Source organism: Strix aluco, chromosome 1 (genome assembly GCF_031877795.1).
Source record: "Strix aluco isolate bStrAlu1 chromosome 1, bStrAlu1.hap1, whole genome shotgun sequence".
Lineage (NCBI taxonomy): Eukaryota > Metazoa > Chordata > Aves > Strigiformes > Strigidae > Strix > Strix aluco.
This window is the reverse complement of record NC_133931.1, coordinates 66284890-66309495: the sequence shown is the minus strand read 5'-3', so window position 1 is coordinate 66309495 and position 24606 is coordinate 66284890. Positions and strand designations below refer to the sequence as shown.

At 46.4% G+C, this 24606-nt stretch overlaps 2 protein-coding genes across 7 annotated transcripts in view; both read right to left on the bottom strand.

The window, feature by feature from the left end:
- SCGN (secretagogin, EF-hand calcium binding protein) overlaps window positions 1–9197 on the bottom strand; it is a 28582-nt gene extending 19385 nt beyond the window's left edge. Inside the window, exons 1-2 of the mRNA XM_074847873.1 lie at window positions 9125–9197; window positions 8364–8434 (exon numbers count right to left, since the gene is read on the bottom strand). Of these exons, the coding sequence (XP_074703974.1) occupies window positions 8364–8434; window positions 9125–9197 (144 nt within the window). The remainder of the gene's footprint in view (window positions 1–8363; window positions 8435–9124) is intronic.
- Window positions 9198–20048: 10851 nt separating this feature from the next.
- The window catches only part of CARMIL1 (capping protein regulator and myosin 1 linker 1), a 196447-nt gene continuing 191889 nt past the window's right edge, over window positions 20049–24606 (bottom strand). For 3 of the 6 annotated variants that reach the window (XM_074823510.1, XM_074823466.1, XM_074823477.1), the window contains 2 exons: window positions 24277–24423; window positions 20049–21103 (listed from right to left, as the gene is read on the bottom strand). In XM_074823510.1, coding sequence (XP_074679611.1) covers window positions 20967–21103; window positions 24277–24423 — 284 coding nt within the window. In that variant the 3' untranslated portion in view covers window positions 20049–20966. The remainder of the gene's footprint in view (window positions 21104–24276; window positions 24424–24606) is intronic. The other 3 variants (XM_074823520.1, XM_074823488.1, XM_074823499.1) reach the window with 1 other exon arrangement.

Below are 24606 nucleotides of genomic sequence, written 5' to 3'. Positions count from 1 at the left end.
GCAATATTCCAGGATTTATGGAGCCAAGGCAGGATTTTACTAGCCAAATATGTTGTCCCTGGTATTATTTGTACTGGTTCAATGTCCTGGGAGCCCTAAGATGGGTTCAGGAGGGGGCACCCCAGCTGGGACTCCAAGAGCTGCTCAGAAGAAAGGAGGTGGACAAAGACAAATAGCAAGAAAAGGCAGTCATTAGGGAAATAAAGAGAGGCAATATGGGGACTATTAACATTTTTAAAAGCCTTGTAGATATAGCAACCAATTACAGTCATGTAAATATATTAAGCAGATTTTTTTTTCAGTAGTATTGGTGGTTTGTACAGCCAAGATTCAGGTATCCCTAAAAGGGACAAAATAACTATTCACAGGTAAGAAATTAGAGTTGAGGCAGTTTCTGCAGACACGGCCTGGGCAGGGATCCAGCAACTGGCCAGTGGTGTGAGAGGGCACCTCTCACCTGGCACTGGGGTCGGTGCCAAGCTGAGATGCCGGGGCAGTGAGGGGCTGCACCAGCGCACCGGCCAGGCTGGGAGGGTACAGGGAGCCCCTCACTGCCTCAGCTACCCTGCGATGAGATTGCTGAGGGGAGGCCAAAGGTAAAAGCTTGTCAGCTCACTGGTCAAGAGGCTTGATTTTTTATTCTCTGCCTTTGGGGTCCTACAGATATTTCCTTGCCTCACAGGTTGGGGCAAGTCTTCTGACTGGAGAAGGTGCGGGAGCAGGAGAGCAAGAAGGGGAGACCTCCAGGCAGGTGCATGCAGGGACTTACATCATTTACATGGAAACACAGGTGCTGTGCCAAGTGCTATGGCCACTGGCTTCCCTGGGAAGTTTGTTTTTCCTTCCTTCCCTTTAATCATTAACTCTGCTCAGCTACAGATTGTGACAAGCAGGAAAGCCTAAAAGCCAAACATGCTCTGCTTTCAAATGCCTCAGGCTCACGCTCCATTTATTCAAGTGCTATGAATTACAGGGGGAGTAATAAAAAAAAATACACCTTTCTGCTCTGGAAAGCAACTGTACAAATAGGACAATACAAATTCGTGCCTCTTGTCTCTATGAGCTGGGACATGGGGAAATGGCTTTGCAGCAAGTAAACAGCTGTAGCTGAGCACAGCTTTCTTCATGCTGTCTTGACTACATTGCCTGTCTCAAGCAGCAGATCTCTCCCCAGTTTCAAAGGTTTGCAAAGCTTTCTCAAGTGTTTGCTGCTTGGCCTAAAATTTTGCAGACTTGTTAGCAGGTAGATAAAATTTCCCTTTTGTGAACGTTTAAATGTTGCATCCTTTTCTCTGGTAGCTGTCTGTACGGGGAGGCTTTTCTTGTCATTCCTCGTTTTTCCTGCTTCATGCATCTCCCTGAGTTTCTGAAGGAGAATTTAATCAAGAGGTAATAGCCCTAATTGACAGAGAAGCACAATTTCCCCCCAATTTCTGCCTACTTAAGGCAGAAACAGCTATAGAGATGCTCATGTTTAGCATCAGACAACACCGTAATGAAGAGGATTCCCTGTCAGAGTCTGGAAAACATACCTGAGCTAGGACCTGCCTCCAATTTCGTTCAGGATTGGGCTGAGGAAGAGTGCAGTTGCTGGGGGAGCAAGTGTTTGGCAAGAAAGGGTCCTGCAGCAGAAGTAAACCCCCAGCAATGTCTTCCTGATGCTTATTTAAGGAAATAATCCGCAACCCTCTGCTAATTTGCATGAAATATAATCTTCATTGGACCATAGTGATGATGAGAGCTAGCCTGGAATGGAGAGATGCTTTAACCCCTTTTCAGATTGCTTCATATGAGTCATAAAGCTTCAGCTGCCTTGGTCCCTCACAGATTGGATGTTGAGTGGTTTCCAAGAGCTGCTGCATGTTCTCACTGTCCAGTGAAGGAAGAAATCCTTACTATGTACCATGAGGAGAAGGCCATGTCATTTTTGTCCTCATAAAAGCACACAGTTTAAAATATTGCTGTGGCTTTGTTCATACATTTCTCAGGGTTAAATAAAAAATTGCTTACTATGGATGCTCTTCCACAGAGTTTTGCAGAGAAAAGCTTCTGTGCTTCAAGTTTGCATAACAAATGAATTTTCTGCTTTCTCCTTTCCATGTCCAGTCTTCATCTTTCCTTTTGTGAAAACTTTTTAGAAGTATTTAGCATCACAAAGGTAATCTGTTTTTTAGTATTGTTTGTAAAAATGGAAAGGACATGCTCACATTTATTTTTTTTTTAATCTCCACAGCATTTAATTTCTTTGTCGTGGTTGGTTATGATTCTTTGGAAACCTGGCTGTAATCTGTCTTCCTTGTTAACTCCTTCCTTTTATATTGTCACACTCTGCCTCATGCTGTCTAATTAAATTTTTGTTCCTTAAGGGATCTATGTGCCATGTGCGTGGCAACAGCTTGCCTTGATGAAAACACAACTGTGAGTCATTTGTTTTTGTGGGGTAAAAAGTGAATGTGTGGAGTGCTGTGGAGCATTTCCTACTTGATGAAAGGGGATGTCTCTTTTAATTCCTGCTGATCAAGACACTCTTGTCATAAATTGACTTTTTTTTTTCCCTTCTTGACATGATTTTTGGAAGCAAGCTACTATATTGATAAGAGTATAAAAAGCAAGAAGAAACTGAATGTAAGTGACTATTGTAGCCTGTTTCTTGAAAAAAAGAAAAAAAGAGGTTTATCTGAAAATGCTGGCTTGAGCACGTTTCTCATAATAACAATTCAGCCAAATTTGATAGAAGGGCAAAGAGTCCCAGAGATATCAAGTTCCTACAAGACCTATGAAAATAAATTATGTCTGCCAAGAAGGCTAGTTGGAAAACAAACTCAACAACTGTTACCATGCCAAAAGCCACAGACTACAGACAGGAGGCCAGCAAAGACCAGATGAGACCTCAGTAACGTACACTTTGACCTTAGAAGAAGAACATTTTTTTTGGCCAAACATTTCTTCTGTAGATCCCATAGCATTAAAAAAATGAATGATGTGAATGACTTCATTTCATCCATGCAGTTGTACACTGAATTGCCTGTATTAGCATGGGATTTCACCCTGCAGCTCCTGGGCCAACTTCTCATTTAGGTCAGTCTTGCTTACTTAACTGCAGTGCTATCACTTGAAAATTTGGCCCTGTATTTTGGTTAGGATTTACTGTAATCCTGCATGCTACAATAGATGAGTTCTTATCCTGTCATCCCATGTTGTGTTTTGGTTCTTTTTTTAGCTGTCATCAGCACATATGTGAAAAATATTTTTTCACATAGAAGACACCATCATCCAACAAAGGCTATTACAGCCTTCCCTGTGCCATCAAAGTTTTGTGGTTAGGCTTTGGACAGGTCCTTTGTTCTGCCCTTTCCACTAGACTGAAAGTTTTTTGACATGCCTTCAGGCAATGAAAACACATCGTTTTTTCTGTTGTCTGTTTTTTCCCATAGGCATGTTGAGTTTGCATTTACTTCCAGGCGCTTGCAGTGCCCTGCCTTAATGTGCAGGAATAGAAATAGAAACTAGTCAGGCTAATCAAGGTTGACAAAAGCCACACCTAAAGAAATAACTGTATTTGGCAATAATAAGAATCATAGAATAGTTTGGGTTGGAAGGGACCTTAAAGATCATCTAGTTCCAACCCCCCTGCCATCAGCAGGGACACCTTCCACTAGATCAAGTTGCTCAAAGCCCCGTCCAACCTGGCCTTGAACACTTCCAGGGAGGGGGCAGCCTCAACCTCTCTGGGCAACCTGTTCCAGTGTCTCACCAGCCTCACAGTGAAGAAGTTCTTCCTTATATCTAAATAATCAGGATCCACTCAGGGTTTAGATTTCTGAATTAGTCTGGAGGAAGATGTAAGATAAATGCCTTCTGCTAGGGGTCTTCTTGCTGTTGACTTGACAGTCACTGGAGATCTGGTCTGTGGTCTTGGGTCTCTTGGGGTGGTAAAACATAGGAGAAGTCTGCTTTGGATGACTTTGAGGCTGGCTGATATTTTGGCCATTAAACTTTGTTTGAATGACTACCTGCTGCATTCCTGACCATACTAAGTTAAGCACATAATTTAGATAGACAATACATCGTGCAAGGCAAGGATGGAGTGCAAGAGTAGCTGGAGGCTGCTCATCTTCTTTGAAAGTAGAAAGCAAAGACAAATCCTTTATGGCTATTCAGGGTGATCTCCTGAAGATTAACTTCAGTCCCTTCCAGTCATAACTATCCAGGTGGTTTGAGGGCAGGGGGATTATAACAAGGCTAATACCTGTCTTGCCCGATCAAATTTACACCAGAAGTTTTCACACATGTTCTCTTACACACTTACTATTAGGGAAGGGTGACTGACTTTTACCTGAAAGTCTTCTGTCTAATTTTTGTATAATTTAAGCAAAGTGAAATACTTTTCTGTGAAAGCCCTGCAAGCATAATGGCAATGTGCATTTCCCTCTGTATTTGCCCAGACATCACTGGTTTTATGGAAACTTTCAGTAATCCAAACCCAAAATTTATAGCCATTCATCTATAAAACTCTTCTTGTCTAATTATTATGAGAATATACAGAGAGCTTCATTAAAACTATAGCAAAGAGCAAGCAAGGAAAATCCTAAATGATGTCTATACAGAAAGAAAGATGTACAGCAATGTAAGAGAGAAAGGCAGGGACTGTAGTTCCTGTTGCAGTAAGATTGCTTCTTCAGTGTTGAAAGAAACTGTCCTTTTCACTAAGTTTCCACCTCAGTATAAAAACTTATAGAAAATGCATGGAAAGGTGTCCATGGCGTAGAAGAAAGAGGTTTATGAGTGAGCAGGAGAGAGCACAGGCAGCTCACAGCAGCCATGCAGCAGCAGGTTGGAAGCTGGAGGCTCAAATGGTTAGAGAGAAGTCACAGGAGTAATAACGGCAGCAGATGGATAATGCCAGCAGTTCCCAAACCTGTGCTGGTGTGTGGCTGAATTATCCTCGATTCTGTCTCACATCCCCCAAACAAACCAAACCACAGAAGCTCCTCCAGCTGATGGAGAATTTATATAAACTTTAGTGTCATAAATCCTGAAGCCTTATGGATATGAAGTACACACCTGGAAATCAAAGGCATTTTCTTAGGAATAGAATAGAATAGAATAGAATAGAATAGAATAGAATAGAATAGAATAGAATAGAATAGAATAGAATAGAATAGAATAGAATAGAATAGAATAGAATAGAATAAGAATATTTCAGTCAGAAGGGACCTACAACGATCATCTAGTCCAACTGACTGACAACTTCAGGGCTGACCAAAAGTTAAAGCATAATTTTAAGGGCATTGTCCAAATGCCTCCAGCAATTGCCCATTGGTGGACGAAGAGAGACAGAATACAGAATCTGGGATTTGGGTTGGTTGCAACATTTTCCCTTCACCCCCCCTAAATTCTTCATGGCTCAATAAAAGATAATGAATTAGCCTCCCTCGCTGGATGGTATTTCAAGTTTCCTTCCTTGCCCAGAGCTGTCAGGAAGAGCTGTGCCTCTCAGCTTCCCGACAGGCTCCCTTTTGCATTGTTTTCCCAGCTGCTCCCATCCCCTGGCATTTAGTGTCAGCTGGGGCTGCTGCAGAGTAGCTGGGAAGAAAAACAGAGCTGAAGGACTACAGTGGTCATTAAGAAAAATAACAGCTTAGAGAGTGCAGGCTGAAAAAATATAATTATGAAGCCATTCACTATTCAAGCAGAGACAACTTCCAGCACTGATAACATTATTTATCACTTATATAGCACTTCAGACACAGTCACTAATTAATCCTTGCGACACATCTGGAAGTTATGCTAGTGTATTACTGTCTCCCTTTTTACTGAGCAAGTAAACAGAGACATTAAGGGCCCAAGGAAGAAGTAAAGGTCAAAACAAGCACTAAAGCAGAGAGATGCTCAGTCCCAGCTCATTGCTTGTATCACAACAGACACTTTCTCTCTGTAGGATCGTGAAAACCAGTGGAAAGGAGGTCCTTTACCCCTCCCACTATAACTACGAGCCTGTACAACATAAATCACATGAAAAAGAGAAAAATGGCTCAAAGCTGTTAGACAAAGTCATTGTAGAGACCTTTGTTTGCTCCGGTGCTACAGGTGATCCCCATCCCTAGGGGAGCAGGGCAGGGGACCTCTCTCAGCCTCCCAGGACAAAGCTCCCCTTGGGTTTTCTGCCACCAAGGCAGGCTGCGCTGCCTGCCGCCCGCTGGACAGGAAACCATTTTGTCCCTATACAACCGTGAGAACTGAAACTGGACTGCTGGCAAAGGGGAACAGGGCAACATGTCGTCTTATCACTCAGGGTAATACTACTTGAGTGGAAATGCTGCCAAAAATAGGCAAGAAAACCAGGGAAGAAAACCAAAACCACTTGACAGCCTGTTTGAGCACCCTGGCAGTTAGTGAGCACTGTCTTCCAGAATTAGCCTATTTCTTCTATTTAATGGGGAGAGAAGGAGTTGTTTCTTTCTTCATTCAATTTATGTTAAGCTTTTTCTTTTAATGGCAAAACTAGACAGCAGAAGCAAAGGAGATGCAAGCTAGATGAGGGTGCTGGTTTAAGCTTGGAGTCATCCAAAAAGTTACTTCTGGCAATCAGTGAAACTGCTCTTGATTTCTCGAAGCAGAATAGTTCATTGCTAGAACACGCTCATTCTGCATGTTCTGTGTGCTGATACCTAACACAGTAGAACAGAGTTCACTCTGATATCAGCAAGACCACAAAAAGTGCTGTAAGACACCAGGTTCACAACCCAGCTGATGTGATGCTCTCTCCAAAAATCTCATGTGAGGGATGTGCAAGGGCAGCTATGGGCCAGAGTGGGGCTGGAAGTTTCCTTTTGCCCTCTCATCATTAGGACGCTGCCTGCAGCATGAGATCCCCGGCTAAACCTCGGTTTTATCACCAGCTACAGCTCGCTCTAGAGAGCCCCACTTGGAGGTCCCTTGCTTCAGTGACCCGCTGCAGCATTGAGCTCTGTGGCCTCATTTTAAGCCTCTCCTTCAGCATCTCACGTTTGCTGTCACTGGGTTCACTTGAGCGTGCTTTGCGCTGGTGTTTCAATAGCCCAAGACTAGCAGCTCCCAATTTCATCTTTTGTTCCTGGGTAAATGAACATGAGCTTTTCAATTTCTCTTCAGATCAGTTTTTCTGTGTCCCTAATGATTCTTAGTGCTTATTGTTGAATCTTTTTTGATTTCCTTTAAAGTCTTTGTACGTGCCTATCTGTTCCTCTAACAATCCATGCTCTAGAAAGACATTTCTGCAGAAGCTGCCAATATTTGCATCCAAATTTACTTGCAAATTAAACAAAAACATGCTTGAAAAAATATCCACAGCTTCTGGTTTTTTATTGCAGCCCCAGAGATCCAAGAATCCTAATTGGCTTGTAAGTATAATTCTGATTTTACACTTGATATTCATGAACGTATGCCTTTTATCAGCTACCTTTTCCCTTTTCATTAATTACTTTTTGCTCAAAGGAATTGTTTCATCTCTGGTTGTTGGCATACCCTCTCCTTCCATTTGGAAGATGCTTACTCCTTTTCTCTGCCTAGTTGGGCACATGCTGCATAGCAAAAATATTAAGCTCATTATCAGAATATATTCTTTACGTACTTCTGAGCAGCTGACCTCAGTGGCAGAATTTCTTCTTCACCGATGGTGATGGTCAAAGGCAATGTATGACGTAGAGCTGAGGAAACCAGACCCTGTAAATTGTCATGCAACTTCTGGTAGGACTGAGATGCAGAGAGTGAGAGAAGGGAAATGCTGCCAAAAATAGGAAAGGAAACCAGGGGAGAAACCCAGAATCACTTGAGAGCCAGGTCTTGACCTTACAAGCAACAGAATTGACTCCTGTTTGGCTTCTAGCCATTTTTGGCAATGAAGACATAGGTCTTCTTCCTAAGCACCATTTAAAATTAATGACAGTATATTTGTTAAAAATTGACCTTGGAGAGAAACCTATCATATTAACAAAACTAATCAGCACTCGCTTGAATAAATCATCAATGTTGTCCTCCCCCTCACCCTGCCAGACTGTGTGCCGGTGCTTTTTCATTTGTTTCTGTACAGTGGCAGTAAATGAGTTTCCCTCTGCGCTTCCAACCAGCCTCTTCAGCTGGTGCCAACTGTGGTCTCACCACGACAGCGGCTGTTGGACTGAAAACAACTGATCAGACTTCTCAGGTGATTGCACTTGTTGTCACGCCTGCTTAAATGCCACCCTGTAGCCAAGAGAAAGGCTCTTTACCTGGGGCATTGTGAAGGAAGCTAGCAGTCAGAGAACAACACAGACAAATCATCCCTCAGCATAACGACCTTTTTGCTTGGACTTGATGCACAACTAACGCGGCGCAGTACTTACTTCTGGCCCCAGTTTCTCCAGGAGATGATGAAAAAAATTGTCAAGTTCCTTCCCTTCTATGTAACCGTTGTCTAAAGAAAAGTCAAATACATTAATGGTCAGGTGGCACTGTCTGAGCTCTGGGAACCATGTCCTGGGCTGCGAGCGGGGAACCCAAAGGCTGCACAGTGGGGGTCTCGGCTGGGGGCCCTGCCTGCCCACTCGGGGGGTTTCCTATTCAATTTGACCAGTTCACGTCTATGAGGATGCTGGGCACAGCGTTGTGGAGCTTCCTTAGAAGTTCTCCTTACAGAAAACTTTTCAGGAAAAAAAACCCCACAAGAGGGAACATGAGAAGGGATGGGGAGGTGATGAAAAGGCAAAAACTTTGGAGTGAAAAGGGGGGTTTTCAGACCTGATATTAGGGCATGTGGAGGAGGAAGAGGGGGGCACTGAAACACCTACAGGACCCCATGGGGTGAAGCTTGGACATGCTGGCAGGCACCCACTCGTGCAGGCACCCGTCTGCAGGTGAAACAGCCCGGGCACCCCAACTGCACCTACCTGGGCACCCAGACGGGCACCCACCTGGACGGTGGCACCCACCCGCGTGGGCAATCCCTACGTGGCACCCACGCAGACGGGCACCCATCCACCCCAGCACCCCCACACACCGCACCCACCCACGTGAGCACCCTCTAAGTGGCACCACCCGCCCAGCAGACACCGCCGCGTGCCCCCCCCCCCCCCCCGCGCGTGTCCGCGTCCCCGTCCCCACTTGCCGTCGGCGTCGAAGTGCCGCCAGGCGCCGAGGAAGGCGGCGGCGTCGAGGCGCCCCGCGGCGCCGCTCTCCATGGTGCTGCCGCCGGCGCCCGCTCCGCGCAGCCCCCGCGCAGCCCCCGCGCAGCCCCCGCGCAGGCTCTGCCCGCGGTCCGCCGGCGGCCCCGGCTTTGAGGGCGGCGGCCCCGCCCCGGGGGCGGCCCCGCGGGGGGGCGCGGGGGGAACGGCCCCCCCACGCGTGCGGCCCGTCCCCGCGGGGACCGTCCCACCGACCCCCGCCCGCCCTGCCGCGCTGCCGCAGCTCGGCCCGCCTCGGAGCCGCCCCGCTGCCCGGGTCCCACCCGCTGCGGGTGCCTCGGGTGGCCGCGGAGCAAGGCCCGCGCCTAAACCAGGGCCTGCGTGGGCACGGGTTTTGTCAGGCAGGGCCCGAGCCTTCCCACGTAGGCTGGAGGAAGACCCGAGCCTGCAGCCACCTCTTCGAAAGGGCTGTGCACCGCTTGCAGGCAACCTTTAAAGTTTCAAAACTCCCCGAATGAAAGAAGAAGTGCCAGAGGGAAACGTGAGCCTTCGGAGAAGAAGTAGTGTTTGGGGGAAAAAAAAAAAAAGTTTGCTAAAACTTGTAAACCCTCCTCCCTGGTTCATGAAAGCAAAGCAACAGCCAGCAGTGATCTCTCACGTCCTCATCCCTCCCAGCGGTCAGGAGGGTGGGTTTCCCTCGCAGGAATGAAGAGCCGCAGAATGAAAAATGGTGGAAATCCACACCCTTTTCCTCCTCCAATAATAATTGAGAGAAGAAACTTTGGTGTTAGAGGTATCGATGCTGGTAGAAAAAGGCTGATATTTATATTCATGATGGTCCTGCTTGGGACTACATGTGATCTGAATGTCACCTGTACATTCATCTGCAGTGGGACTGGGCTCTGTGGTTTTGTGCTCCCAGAATCATTTCTAGCAACTTTATTATCTCCTTTGAGACCCCTTACAGATAGTTTTTTCCAGGTTGCTTGTGATTCGATGTACATATTTTGATTTTATGCAAATACTGATTGCTTTAGAGAGGCTCCTAGAAGCAGAGCAGAAAAGGCTTTTAAAAAGTATTTAATGTTTGCCCCAAGCAGGTTGCTATGAGATCTGAGAAAAAAACCCCACAACAACTGAAGAACTAAAAGTTGCATTTTACTCAGGAAATACCAGGTCTGCAAATTGCATTCTCTGGGAGAGATCGCAACCATGACATCCAGGTTTTCCAGTGTGCAAAGGAAAAGGAGACTCTGCGGAGCTGATGCCTTTAAGCAGCAGCGTGTGAACAGCTGGGGACAGGGGTTCCCTGGCCACAGCCCGGGGTCACCTTCGGACTCCAGAAAAATGATCATCAAGATGTTAATGCAATGGTGAGGCTAAAAGCAACCCCCTGGGTTTCATGAGGGTGATCAGGTGGGGTACCCCAGCATGGGAGAGGAGCGTATGCTCCGTAGGTAACAACACATGGGGAAGTCTAAATTTTTAGGGGACACCTGCCCAAGTCCTTTGCTGGCATGATGAAAGGATGATGAAAGGACCTTAAAGCTTCATGGGCTCTCACAAAAGCTCATCGTTACTTGTGCATGGGGGTGTGGATGATATGTGTCCATCCATCTGAGCACTCCTGTCCTTCCACGTGCCCTCAGTGCTGGCTGCCTGCCCTGGCAGAGAGAGGTTTTGCTTTCACACAGCAGCAGACTGTGCTTGCAAAGGGAAAAAAAAAGAAGCAGAGATGATGGAGGTGATAGTCCCCCTGTACTCTGCACTGGTGAGGCCACACCTTGAGTATTGTGTCCCATTTTGGGCACCTCAATACGAGAGGGATATCGAGGTGCTGGAGCGAGTGCAGAGGAGGGCAACGAAGCTGGTGAAGGGCTTGGAGAACAGATCCTATGAGGAGAGATTGAGGGAGCTGGGACTGTTTAGTTTGAGGAGGAGAAGGCTGAGGGGAGACCTCATCACTCTCTACAGCTACCTGAAGGGACATTGTAGAGAGGTTGGTGCTGGTCTCTTCTCATAGGTGATTAGTGACAGAACAAGGGGGAACGGCTTTAAACTGCAACAGGGGAGGTTCAGAGTGGACATTAGGAAAAAATTTTTCACAGAAAGAGTGGTCAGACAGTGGAATAGGCTGCCCAGGGAGGTGGTGGAGTCACCATCCCTGGATGTGTTTAAGGGTCGTTTAGATGAGATGCTGGGGGATATGGTGTAGGGGAGAACTTTGTAGAGTAGGGCTGACGGTTGGACTCGATGATCCCAAGGGTCTTTTCCAACCTGAATAATTCTGTGATTCTATGATTCTATATCCACCTCTTCTGTTTGCACCAGCCTTTGCTGCCCCCCAAACCCTCCACCAACATACCTTATAGCTATAGGGGCCACCCCATAGACACACAGCTTAACCGCTCTGCCCCACCATGTATAGCACAAGATGGATTTAGGGGTCTTACGGGTGGAATTGCAGAAATTTATCTCAAAGTGACTGGAACCAGGGAAGCTGAGAGAAACTCCAGCCTGCGGTGAGGATCCAGCAGTCCCGCTGTGTGGCTAAAATGGGGTTCGGCTTCTACAGTTGCTTTAGGTGACTCACTAAAGCATGAATAAAAAAACCCCCAACAACTCAAAGCAGCTTTTACTGGTTCGACGGGGCTTTCTTCAGGGTGCTGTAGATTTGAGAAGCATATTGAACTGTGGATCTATTGCTATTAGTATTAAAGCAACAAACTGAAGATAGCTGCTGTGTGTGCAGCTCACGTACCAAACTCAGCAACTGCTCTGCCTTGGTTTATTTCCTTAAAGGAATAAATAAGAATTAAAAGTAGGCAGTATTTTAAAAAGTAGGAAATGCTTTTGATTAAGGACTTCTTTGGCTCTGGCTTTGTGCTGTGCAGTAATGCTTGAGGTAGAAGACCTCAAATCTGTGTTTTGAAAAGCTGAAAAAAAAAATAGGCAATTGAATTCTTTTGCTTTGGAGCTTTATAGATTTTTAAAGATACATGTTTTGAAAACAACACCACCGTCCCATTATTTTTTTCTTAAGTTCAGAAACGGTTTTAATGTAATAATACTTGACAGGATGATTTTTTCCATTAAGGCTTTGTGATGTCAGATCATTAGTTCAGATGTTTCTTTTATTGGTTTATTTTCAGATTATGGCAATTAGACATCAATGAATAAAAAATGGGCCTCTTCCTTTTTTTTTTAATGTGAATCTGGGTGTGTAAAATAGCTTTGGAAAAGTATAAAAATAGCTAATTTTCTAGAAAACTTGTTTTCTCTGTGATCTGCAACCAAAAACCTTGGGATATAGATAAGGAAGACTCACTAGGAAATGGAAATAAGCAACTTATTTCCAGTAACTCTTCCCTCCTTTCAGCTCAGGCAGTCTCATGTTGGTGGGTACCAGCCCCCATTCTCCCACTCGGGGAGCCTCTGACCTGGCTCCTGCACTTTCCCTGGCTCCCCAACAGGCACTTCTCTTCCACAGCACCCCTCACCCTTCCCAAAATCCTGCCTTAAGGAGTCCCACAAACACAGTCTCATCCACAAAGAGGAGAAAATACCCCAGATACACCTTGACTTCGGTGGCATTTGGCTCTTAAATGAATGTGCTTCAGTAGGTGCCTTGATGCTGGAAGCATTTGCATGGCCATTACACGGCCCCGCAGTGGGTCAGGGAGCTCTCCAGCTGGGGGACACCAGCAGTGCCGTATTATTTAGCTGATAGTGATAATAAATTAAAAAATGGCAATTTTTACAAAGTAAGGAGCAGAGTAAGGAACACACCCCAGGCTGGGCTAGCTTTGTAAAAAGGTTTAGTCAAGCAACTGTAAATGGGAAAACATGCATAGAAGTGCAGATTGCTGATTTGGAAACAGAGAAAAGGGCAGCCAACAAATGCCTCATTCTTTGAGCCAGTCTCAACATATTGATTTGGGTTTCCATGACCAGAATAGGGAACAAAAAACAAAATCAGCATCTGGATTTATGATGCAACTTTGTCCCTCACCTCTTCAGAAGATGATTCCAATAGACACAGACACAGATTTATAAATGGAAATAATTTTCCTGACCAAATGGCTTCAGCTACCCTCAGCTTTGCACTGACAGGAGACACTGAGGAAGCCACCGCTGGCACCCATCAGCGTTTCCTCCTGCACCGAGCCTGTGTTTTGTGGGTAGTTTGGGTCCCACATGGGTCCTGCAGGAAGCCCAAGCCCGGGTCCTCAGTGCGGCCCGTTTTCCCCAGCAGCTGATTTGCATCAGCACGGTGGGGGGCGATGTGCCAGATGAGCTGCTGCTGCACGCAGCGGGGGCTGCGGAGGGGGGGGATGATGTGCGGCCGCCCGGCAAGGGGTCTGTGAGCATCCCAGCAAAGGAAAATGCTGGAGAAGTGGATGAGAGACAAGCTGAAGGGAAGCAAAGCGGAAATAACAGAGTCAGTGAATCCCCCTACCATTTGCCTGGAAATCAAGTCAGAGCTAAAGCTGTCTGATGCAGAAAGAAATAGATTCTTCTTTTTTTCTAATCCCACCCTCAGATGGGTACAAACTGCTTATTAGTGGCAGACCCCAACCCCCACCAATGCAGATGCCCTCCTCTCTCCCCCCAACTCCCTCCCTCTCTCCGCCCAGCGAATCCCACATCCCTGGGCCGGGCTGGATGCTGGCTCCATCCTTTCTGGCTCAGCTGGTGCAGGGTTTGGGGGTGCAGGGGTACGTGGAGGCACGCAGACAGTTCAGGTCCCGGTACTGATGGCTGTGATGTGACATGAGCACAGCCATCCCACAGATGTTCCCATCCACAGATTCCCACCAAGGCCAGGTTTGTCCAGCCTTCCCTGTGCAGCTCCCCTAAACTGAGAGGCATCAGTTCTCTGTCCTCTTCTCCATTTTGGACCAGCAATGGGAAGCCCTTGTGTGTTATGGGGGAGCAGCCAACCTTTTCCCACCAGGATGCTGCTGGAAAGGAGTGGTCAGGATTCAGGCCATCAGATGGGATCTAAGAAGAGACTTCCCAAAGGAAAAGCCAACATCTCCCCCAGCCACATGCTGCTCGATGCTACCCAGCCAGGGGCTGCAGTCTCAGTTACAGTTAATGATTTTCATTATTTCAGTCTTCTGCTAGAATTTAATGTTGTCTGAATAAAGTGGGGGCTGTACAGCCTCCATGGGGTTCTCCTCTACCCACAGCAAGTGGGAAGGGAAGGAGCCACCCCAGAGTGATGCTGAGCAGAGATTACAGAGTTAACTTTACTCCTCCATTCAGTGAAATCAAATTGGATTTGCCAAGCTAGCAACCCCTCTCCTGCCTTCTCTGGCCGGTATCAATCTAATTAAAATGCTTGTTCTCCCACGCAGCTTTTCTTCTCCTCAATTCAACTTACTGGAAAAGCAGAAAAAACAGGCTCTGAAGGGTCAGGACTAGGGTCAGCTGGCAGAGCTCATCTCAAATTGCTAAAGCAGCATCAGCACAGTGGCATCAGAGTGAGGACCTGCCACGGGGCTGGGAGGGACCATGGCAGCATCTCTGCTTTCCCACACAGGCTTCTCAAACGCGGGTGCTTGAAACTCACATCTAATAAAGGCCCAGGACAGCTGATATAGGGGTGTCAAAGGCAGAGTGGCCTTCATGTCAGGAAGAGACTCATATCAGCAGGAGCTGCCTCTTTCTTCAGTTTGCTGTGGGATATAGCATAAGAAATTGTCTGGCAATAGCACAGCCCTTGCAAAGACACTTCTAAAAAATGCATTTCCCCATCATCCGATGTGCAGAGGCTCATGCTTTGTTTTCTCTCTTTTTGAAAATACAGGGGCTCACCATTCAGCTTCTTGGTGCTGATGAGCATCAACTGCTCTTACAGAAGTCTCTCTGTGGTACATGGCAGTGGGGTAATTTGCACCCCTAGGGCAGCAGCAGCTCCTGCCCCTGCAGGGTCTCTGTGATGCAGCAGGAGCAGCCACAGGTGGGATGTCCTGGGGAGGGGGTGACCTGGCAACCCAGGTATGGCGAGACAAAGAGACTGGCCACAAGCTGCCCAGGGCAGGGCAAGGACAGCGATCCTGGTTCCTGCCCAGGCAAGCGGCTCGTCCCAAGGACCAGCTTGTCCCTGGCTGCGTGCTGATGGAGAACCAACAGCTCTTCCCAAACACAGAGGAAAACAGAGTCGCTTGTTTTTAAGAGCTTTCATTTAAGCTGACAGAGATGGAGAAACCTCACACAAGAGGCAGGAGCACTACCCTTGCTCTGCACCGGCCTCTTTCCACCAGCTGGGATTTCCCCTCCCCTCCTTGTGCGTGACCCTGGAGCCTCTGGGATGTCTCGCATCACTAAGGGGTGCTTGGATGGAGCCCCCCCTGGCTGCTTTCTAGGGAGTTGCCATCAGCTTTTACACTGCTTGACTTGTTTTACTGCCCTGCTGCTCACCGTGAGACTTCACTTTTGTGTTTCTTCACCCCATTCAGATGCCTGTTCCCAGGTCCCCGAACACACAAACCCCACCGGGGAGCTCCTGGTGGTGCATCACATGTCCTTTGTCAGGTACCACTGGGTTTCAGTGCAGGAGCCCCTGCTGAAGCTGGCACCACTTAGCTCCCCCTCTCAGAGCCTCAGAAGGACAACCTTTCAGCAATTCTCAAAACAACCCCAAATAAATAAATAGTCAAAGTAAATGACTGAAACGAACCACTGCCTCCCAGATGAAGTATTGCATTCGACACCCCATGGCCCTTCAGCCCTTGTTACAGCCCGGCCACATGTCAGGATGAGCAGCAGCCCTGTGAGGACAAGTCTGCAGCCCCAGTGCCTTTGGCTGAGGTGCTCTGGACAGTTTTCCACCCATTTCTGTGTCTCAGGGGATCAGGATGGGGCACAGGAGGGGAGCACAAGATGGCGGGAGTCTCATGGCCAAATCCACTGAAGCCTTAATGCTGCCAGCAAATCCTCAAGGCTGGAAAACTGCCCCTCAGAGGTGGGGAAATCCCAGTCGCATGAAGGGAAAAGAAGATTTCTGTGTGCAATGATCAGAGCAGTGTTTTAAGCTGCCAGTCAGCAGTCCCTGCTGAAGTGAGGCGCAGACGTGGCCTGAGGGCCAGGGAGCCCTGGCTCTTTGGTAAAGATGGTTGCTCTCAACCAAAAATGAACGTACCCCTCTCTGCTCCCCAGGCAAGTCACCCCAGCTGCTGAGGGGTCGTGATCTCCCTGTAGTCATGATGGCATTGGAAATATCAGGCACTGGTGGAGGCTCAGGTGGAGAGTCACTTGCTGTGGCACTGGCAAGATGCTCATGTTGGGAAGAAGCACAAGGGACTGGACTGCAAGACGATGGGCACAGGGACGAGGAGGAAGGCCGGTAAGGTGCCTGGCAGATCTTCCTATGAGCTTTTATATCCAGGATGGGGAGTGGAGGCCAACCCAAGGCAGCACTTTTCTCTCTTTGGCAGGACACAAGTTAATGTTTATGTGACAGACTGAATGCATTTCATTTATCCACTGAACAGCCTGTAACCTTTGAGAGACTCGCTAGCAATGCCATTGGGGCATCCAAAGGATTTAGGAGGGTTTTGGCTGGGCACTGGCAGGGCAGCAAGCCCAGAGCTGCAGAAAGGGCTCACAGGGAGGGAGCGAGGGCTGACAGCACTAAGAGGGAATGAGTGAGACAACTGGGTTTTGTCATCTCCAACATCTGAAGGAAAGAGAAGGTCATCACCATGTGTTATATAGCAATTCTCATCCTCACCATTTACGGACCGCTCTGCTTTCCAGGCCTGATCAGTAAGACTCTGGCATTATATGATAATCTCTGGTACTCACCTGTGCTGTATTTGTTAGAGATCCTCTGGGCCACAGCTCCAGGAGAAGCAAAGGACAGTGAAACCTCCCCTCTCAGCGTCAGCACAAGCAGATGATAACTTCCAGAGGTGGGATCTGGGCACAGCCCACCTAGCATTAACATCCCTGGGTGAGGGGAAAGCAGCACAGCTTTCAACCACAAGAATGCAGCATTTCAAACAGGAGCAGAGCTTTCTGGTATTTTCCTAGAAAACGATTCTCAGTAGTGTTTTTCTATGCAACAGGAGAGAGAAACCATTTCCACATTTATCAATTCATAAGCAGCAGCATCAAGACCTCACGCCAATGGCAGCTCTCAGTTAAGTGCAGTGGGTCACACAGATTTGTGACTAATGGGCCACATTAATTCCCAAATTGTCTCAGCCCAGCTGGGTGGCTCTGGTGGAGGGGGAGGATTTAAGACGATTGCTGTTCCCATCTTAGGAAGCAGCTTTTACTACTATTACTGCACATTAGGGAATACTTGAAAATGCTCAAAATCTATCAGCCAGATTTCAACCTCCTTTAGTAGGGAGTGGGAAGTAGGTCCTGCAGACATGGTGTAGAGCTGTCTGAGCTCACGCTGGCACCTGGCAGGCAGCCACAGCCCTTCTCCAGCGCACTTCAGATAGGGAGGTGCTCCTGCTACCTACATCATGGGTGAAATTCTTCAACAAAATCTGAAAATCAGATTTAGAAGCAAAAAAGGGCAGGACAGCTCCCTCCAGGAGAGCTTCTCACCCCTTTTTGCCAAGGCTGGATCAGGTAGGTGCAGCTCTGCCCAGAGATGCTGGTGCTAGGACCCCTTCCAGGGCAGCGTTTCTAACCAGGTGACCAGGGCTGCTGGGTCCTTCACTCTGATTTAGCCTTACAGTGCATGTGCTTCTTCACCTCCAAACAGTGAATGCAATATGCAGCTGCTGTCTTGCCTGAGACCAGCCACGGTCCAGGGACCAAACCATTGTGTCGGACATAACCCCAGCTGGACCCCATGAGCCCTTTCTGAGCAGCCAGACCGCACAGCACAGCCTTGGGGAGACGCCCTCAGCTGTGAGAAGGCGGCCAGTGGCATGCCCAGGAGCAAGCCACCTCTCCTCCCGCACCAACCTTTGCTCCTGTTGTCACCAGCATGGCTGGAGCTGCTCAGGCAGTGCCCGGTGTGGGATGACGAGGAACGCAGAGCCAGTCAAAGGTGCTAGGGATGCCCCGGGAGAACAAGTAACAGCATTTTTCTTCTGTGGTACCTCTAGCTCATCTCTTTGTTCAGCCTCTCAGGAGCTCCAGGGATCTCCGTTCCTGGCATCCCACCAAAGCAGCTGAACGTGGCTCCTGGGCTCTGCCCCTCGCCCTCCCAGGGCAGCGCACGGCCCAGGACAAGCAGAGCATGGGGGACTGATGGCAGAGCATCCGTAGGGATGCATTAGGCAGCAGGGAGGCAACAAGAGAAAGGAGGAGGGTTGCCCCAGCTGCATGTCTGCTTCAGAAGGCCCGCAGCTCATGGAAAGGCAGCACCTCCCCTGCCCCCCGGAGCTGTGACCCTCCCAAACCTCACAGCCAGCTTGGCTTGGCACCAGGGTACACTGCTTGTTACTTCCCTGAAACACTGACACCCGAGGCCTCTATGGGCTCAAGATACTGGAAATAAAAGTCACTATTTCTCAAATGTAGAAGAGGTACAACAGGGGTGCTGTGAAGTAATGCGAATTCTTTGCAATGGGGCTGACAGTGCTGGGCTTGCCAGGCAGAAAGATAGTAAAAAAATTAAAATTATCGCTCCTCCCCACACCCAAAACCACACACATACACAAAACCAAACCCCAGGTCTCAAAGAGCTCAGACTAGCACACCCCTGAAGTCATTCCTCCACCACTCAGCCTGCCCACAACACACTGATAGCTGGAATAAGGACTGGAAAGGCTTTCCATGACTAATATGGAAAACCACTGCTGTCTGATGAAATCTTTATACTCCATCAGACAACTATTACAGCACTACAGCTTTCCTCCTTGTGCTTATCAGCACAAACACATACTTTCTCTACTGCATTTCAGACATCTTTGGTTTACTGATACCAGGGTGATGGGCACACACTATTGCTGTGTTTTCTCATGGTGAGACCAGGACAGTATAACTGGCAAGAAGGGCATCAAGCACAAGTAAGAGAAATCCTCAGCAGTTGGAAGTTACTTATTTTTTTAATTAATACCATAAACCTTGCTGTTATTTTTCTTCAATTCACAAAACCAACGAATCCAGCAATCCTTCCTGTATACTTATACTTCTCAGATAGCTGTCTTGTCCATGTACTATGGGAATAAAAATTGCAGTTTGTTTATGACTGGATTATTTTTCCTAATATAAGCATCTCAAGTTTTCCTTTGCCATTTGTCTTTTGTTCTCACTGATGCCAAATAAATCAAGAATATATGTGTGTGAAAATGAAGAACTTTCTTCATGATTTTAGATGAGTGCAGAATTTCAAGACCGTGCAGACCCCAGGTATGAACCCCCAGCCTTCAGGACCTCCTTCCCACAGCCTTGAAGCCTACTTTTGAGATGTAAACTCTACAAAGTGCTTCCAAGACGTTTTGGTAAAAAAGGCTAGTGTTTTGACTCAGCAGTCCCTTTACACAGCAATAGAAGTGGCAATAGCTGGTATTTGCACAGGGATCAGACAGAAGGTCACTTGACAGACAGGTATCTGAGCATTTCTATCCAGGTGAGAAGCCGGAGTAGGGCCAGGGAAATTGCCCTTGGGAGACAGTTACCAAAACAATTCTGTTCTGTCCCATGGAACCAAAATAGAGAATTCAGATAGCAGGTGTTTCTGGCTCATGTGAAGGCTGCTTTACTGAAGATCTTGGGAGGAGATTAGCAAAGAGATCTTCTTTCAGCAGTTTTATGAAGATAATGTGTATGTGTCCCTTCCAGCAGGAACAGACATTTTACTAGAAGCAGAAAAAGATTATAAGGGTTTTGTCTTAACTGCACACTTTGTCTACCTGACACAATGCCATCATTCAAAGAGCAGAGATTGTCAGACCACAAATAGTGCTGTAAAAACAAAGACTAGTATTTCAGTTGTAAAATCATTTTTTATTGTTACAAATATACATATGAATAAAATCCCTTCAACCTGTAATGTAAGTGGGTAGCTGTGAAATTTGCACCCCCTCCCTCAAAAGCTGAAATGTTTTTACAGATGTTGTACTATTTTTCTCATAGAATTACACATTGAAAGGAAGCTAATATGCAGACAGAACTGAGGAATGCCTCTAGAAAACACCAATATTAATAAAATTTCAATTGCCCTCATTCCAATCAACTATATACATTAATATATGAATGTGGAAGCATACCATGATTATACATCATCCAAATCCTTCTCTGTTGTGCTTTTTGACAGTACACAAATGTAAGCGTTGGAGCTTTATGTACAGTACGAGAACAGGAAGAAAGAAGCTCCCTATGGGAGAATGTAAAAACCATACCCAAGCATTTAATATATATAATCTATACAAATTATTTTATTAGTGTGCTCTTTTAATATAATTACAATGTGCAATTGCATACCGCAAGAATATATTTATAGGTAAGTCACGTGCAGATTTGACACATTTACATTCAGCAGTACAACACATTACCTGCTGTACAGTGTATTAGTGTAAGACAGTGTCCAGTTAATTTGCTTTGCTTTCTAAATGCCCTAATGCAGGGCACTCTTTGTAGCTGCTTCAGAGAAGTTCAAGTAGAATACATGAAAGAATCGCTGGCTTTAGCAAAGGCGTAGAAAGGAATGTCTGTGTTGTATAGAACAGAAATTAAGGACCGAATCAATGCCAAGTGAGTGCACTGTAAATCATGATTGGAAGATCAGGTTTTCTGTATGGAAATGTACCTGTGGTGAAAGAGCAGCTGGCTAGAAGGGCTGTTGATTGCTGTACCCTGATTGTTATAAAAAGCTCTTGCGCTACGAAGCACTTGTACTGATTGCTAAACAAAAATAAAATCTTTATCTGCTTCCTCGCCAGAGTCACTGGACTTGCTTCCCTGATGGCCGTCTTTACTTAATGACCTCTGCTTCAGTTCCTGGAACTCATGAGACTGCTGCCCAGGGCTTCTTTTTGCAGCTGTATAAAATAGAAATAGACTTTACTAATTATTGTAGAAGAGAGAGGAAGAAAAATCATTTAAAAAGAAGTCATTCATGCACACAGGACCCGCTCCTGCTCCCACTGAATTAATTTACACTAGTGGGAGTAGCATAGGTTCATTAATTCTTCATTAATTCAAAAGGTGAGAAAGAAGAGAGAGAGTTTGAGCCAACTTTATTCCACTGTTGGTTGGCAAGCAGGTGAATTTGAAATATGAAACTCAGTACTTCACTGTGACATGCATAAACATTACAGTTAGAAACATCCTGGAGACTTTCTTCTCATCACACCACTTCAAAACCAGAACAGCATTCTTTTTTTCCAGCTGGGTTGGCTCTCAGACAACGCACTCCTGACTGCTCAGGTGGGTATCCTCGCTGGGCACCCAGCGGTGCACATCCCAGGCAGGCCTGTCTCCCTGGCAGGCCACATTTATACTCTCCCTTTTGACTCAGCAGCCTGAATCAGGACAGACAGTCACCTTGGTATCCAAGTGACCTGAATTGCTGCTCCCTGCCCCACCAGCACTGCCCAACGCTTGCCCTGTTCCCTGATGGGGGGGACACTCGTGGCTCCGAGCCCAACCTGCACCTCTTCCAGCTGAGACCACAGGCTCCGTGCCTTGCTGTGTTCCGCAGTGGAGAAGGCAGAAGGACATATCCACTTTCCATGATCTAAATGCAAACAGTACCCATTTTGTTTGCCCAGAACTCTAAAATCTTGGTAAGGCCAGGGATTTCCCTAAACCTCCAAGTTTTGAAATAAATTGAGAAGGTGGTTGTTAAATCTTGTTAAGATTTCTGATCTAACCAGTGGTCTACAATTGCTATGGTAACAAGAGAGTTATTATACAGATCAATGGGGATGACGTTACACAAGGATGGATAGCTTTAGAAATCTCATAGTTCCAGTTAAAATGAACCTTTAAACACACAGTGGCCCTTAAATGGGACTTCACTGCAAGTCATCTCACTTCACCCCCACAAAATTAAACATTACAGTTACGAGACCTTCTTTGCTCCACCATTTCAGATAAGGACACCCAGGCTTTGGTTTGCACTGATCCTTGCGCCTGTTTGCATTTGAGTATGCATCTCTTAAGAAGGCACCAGCAACCATGGTAATAAAAACCAAAGCACCACCTCTCCTTCCCTGTGTGCCCCTCCCCTCCAGCCTCACTGCTGCAAGGGACAGCCTGCCCTGTCACCAGCGTGCAGCTCCAGCCACAGCAGGGACAGGCAAGCAGCAGGCTGCCGCTGAGGCATCTCCGTGCCGTTTCAAATTGTGCCAGGCTGTGTTAGGATCTGTCAGGAATGCGGAAAATGCAGAGAGGAATCCCGAGGGAGACGCTGAGCTGCCTCAACAGGGATGCTCCCTGTATCCCTGGGGGCGCAGCACGACTCCCCAGACAGCACTGGTGTGTGCCAACAGGCTGTGAAACAGGGGACAGAAAGCTCTGGCTGGTTTTCGTTTGGCACAGACATTGCCTGGCCTTGGATCACTGCCGTGACAAAAGCGGAATGGGCACATCCAACGCGCATCTTGCGGAGACCCACCTCCGCACACCTGGCACATTTGCTACCCAAATAGTTCTCCTGAGTCCAACATACCCAATTCCTTACTTGTGCTAGCCAAAATACAGGAGGAAATGAAAGCCAGCAGCTACATCTTCACTGTGTTCTTATCCCAGCTTTGCAAGTTGGGAAAGAGGAGGAAAGGATTTTGAGAAAGGTTATTAAAGCTGTTTAATGGAATTGGGGAGGATTACGATACCTAAATTCTGTCCAAAAAAATCTGGGCATTTCCACCTTCCCAAACACCACTGCTTCTCAAAGAAATAGATGCCTGGAAATTTTTGAGTCATTCTTGATACTTGTACCTCCTAGTAATTACATGGCCTTTGTCTGGCCTCCATTCACTCTTCAAACAAAACCCAGAACACATCCTGCAGCAGCCATTTTAGTTTATGGTCTGATAAATCAAGACAGGTAGTTTGCCCCCAAAATGCCTGAAAAATATCAGGCATTTAAGTCCACGTACTGCAAAGCAGATTTCTACCTCAAGATCTAACCCTTGTCCTGATGAAACCATACACAAGTGACCTGCGTAGATCTGCAGCAGCATCTCACCTTTTGAAACTTACTTTATCAGAAATACCTTAGAACGAACTAAAATATAGTAATTTGGTTATGATAGGGAGGAGAGATTCCAAGTTTGGATGAGCTAAGTTTGATTCTACAATACGAAAAGGAAATCAGTTTATACATTTTGGGCTGAGGATGTTACAAAAGGGATACACGATGTCTTATAAATAGAAAAACTGCGGGTAAATGTAATTGCGTAAGATGTTCAAATACCTCATTTTTTAATGAGAAAACTTCAGAAAAAAAGTAATTTTAAATTATTGTTTAAACAAACCAGTTAAGAGGTAAGGAGAAGCAGATAAACACGTACCATTTGAGAACAGGAGCTTTTATATTTTAAAAACACATAGATCAACCAAGCATTTTTATAGCCTACTGAATGAGTTCACTGTAAGTCAAAGTCGCTCTTTGTGAAGCACAGCTTAAGCATGCAGCACAGTGCTGGGTTTGGGTTCTTTTGGTGTTTTTTCTGTTTGTTTATGAAGTTAAAAATCAAAGTACTGTGTCAAAATATTCTGATTTCACCAGTTCTCAAATGGTTTTTTGGTGATGTACTGAAACGGGCACTAACAATATTCAGGTTGGAATGTATTTTGAAATACTACAGTGCACACATCTTAAAAAGGAAAGGTATGTAAGCACACAAAGCAGCAGACAGTCTACCTGCAGCGTACTTACACGGCAGCATGCCAGCACCACTGCAATGAGCAATCGTGGTTTGTCACGAGCCCTCTTCTGCAGAGGGGCTGCAGGTGCTATATGGCACTGGTCATTGGTGTTGCCAAGAAGGAAAAATGCACACACATTTCTTATCTGGAAATTTTTTCAGGCCATGTAGTTCCCATGGGGACAAAAAGAGGATCAGCATCCCATGAGACTTTTACCTTTCTCATTATCCAATGACAAACCCACTTCCTTTTGTGGCTTCTTTGATATTACTGTTTCTTAACAATTGTTAGTGCCAGTTATCAAGCATTGTCTTGATGAAAAATGAAAACTTCTAACCAGAAGTTGGCTGTGCCTTCCTCTGCCCAAGCACATTAGCTTCCTCTTCTGCACTGGTAGAATACTGCCCCGAAGTGGTTTTCACGCTGCCAGATGGCTTGGCACAGTCATGAGCCGTATCTCTTTTCTGACAATCTCCTGTTTGCCCTAGCAGGGAAAAGGATTCATTTATACCCCTAAACTGTACTGTAGGCCCACGTCTAGAAAGTAATATAAATAATTTCACTTTTTCATCCCATTTAATCAATTGTTCAAAGAGTAGCAATCAATATGCCAGATGCTTGCTTAAATTTAGTCCAGATATTTGCATATGTTGTTAACTGCAGCCTG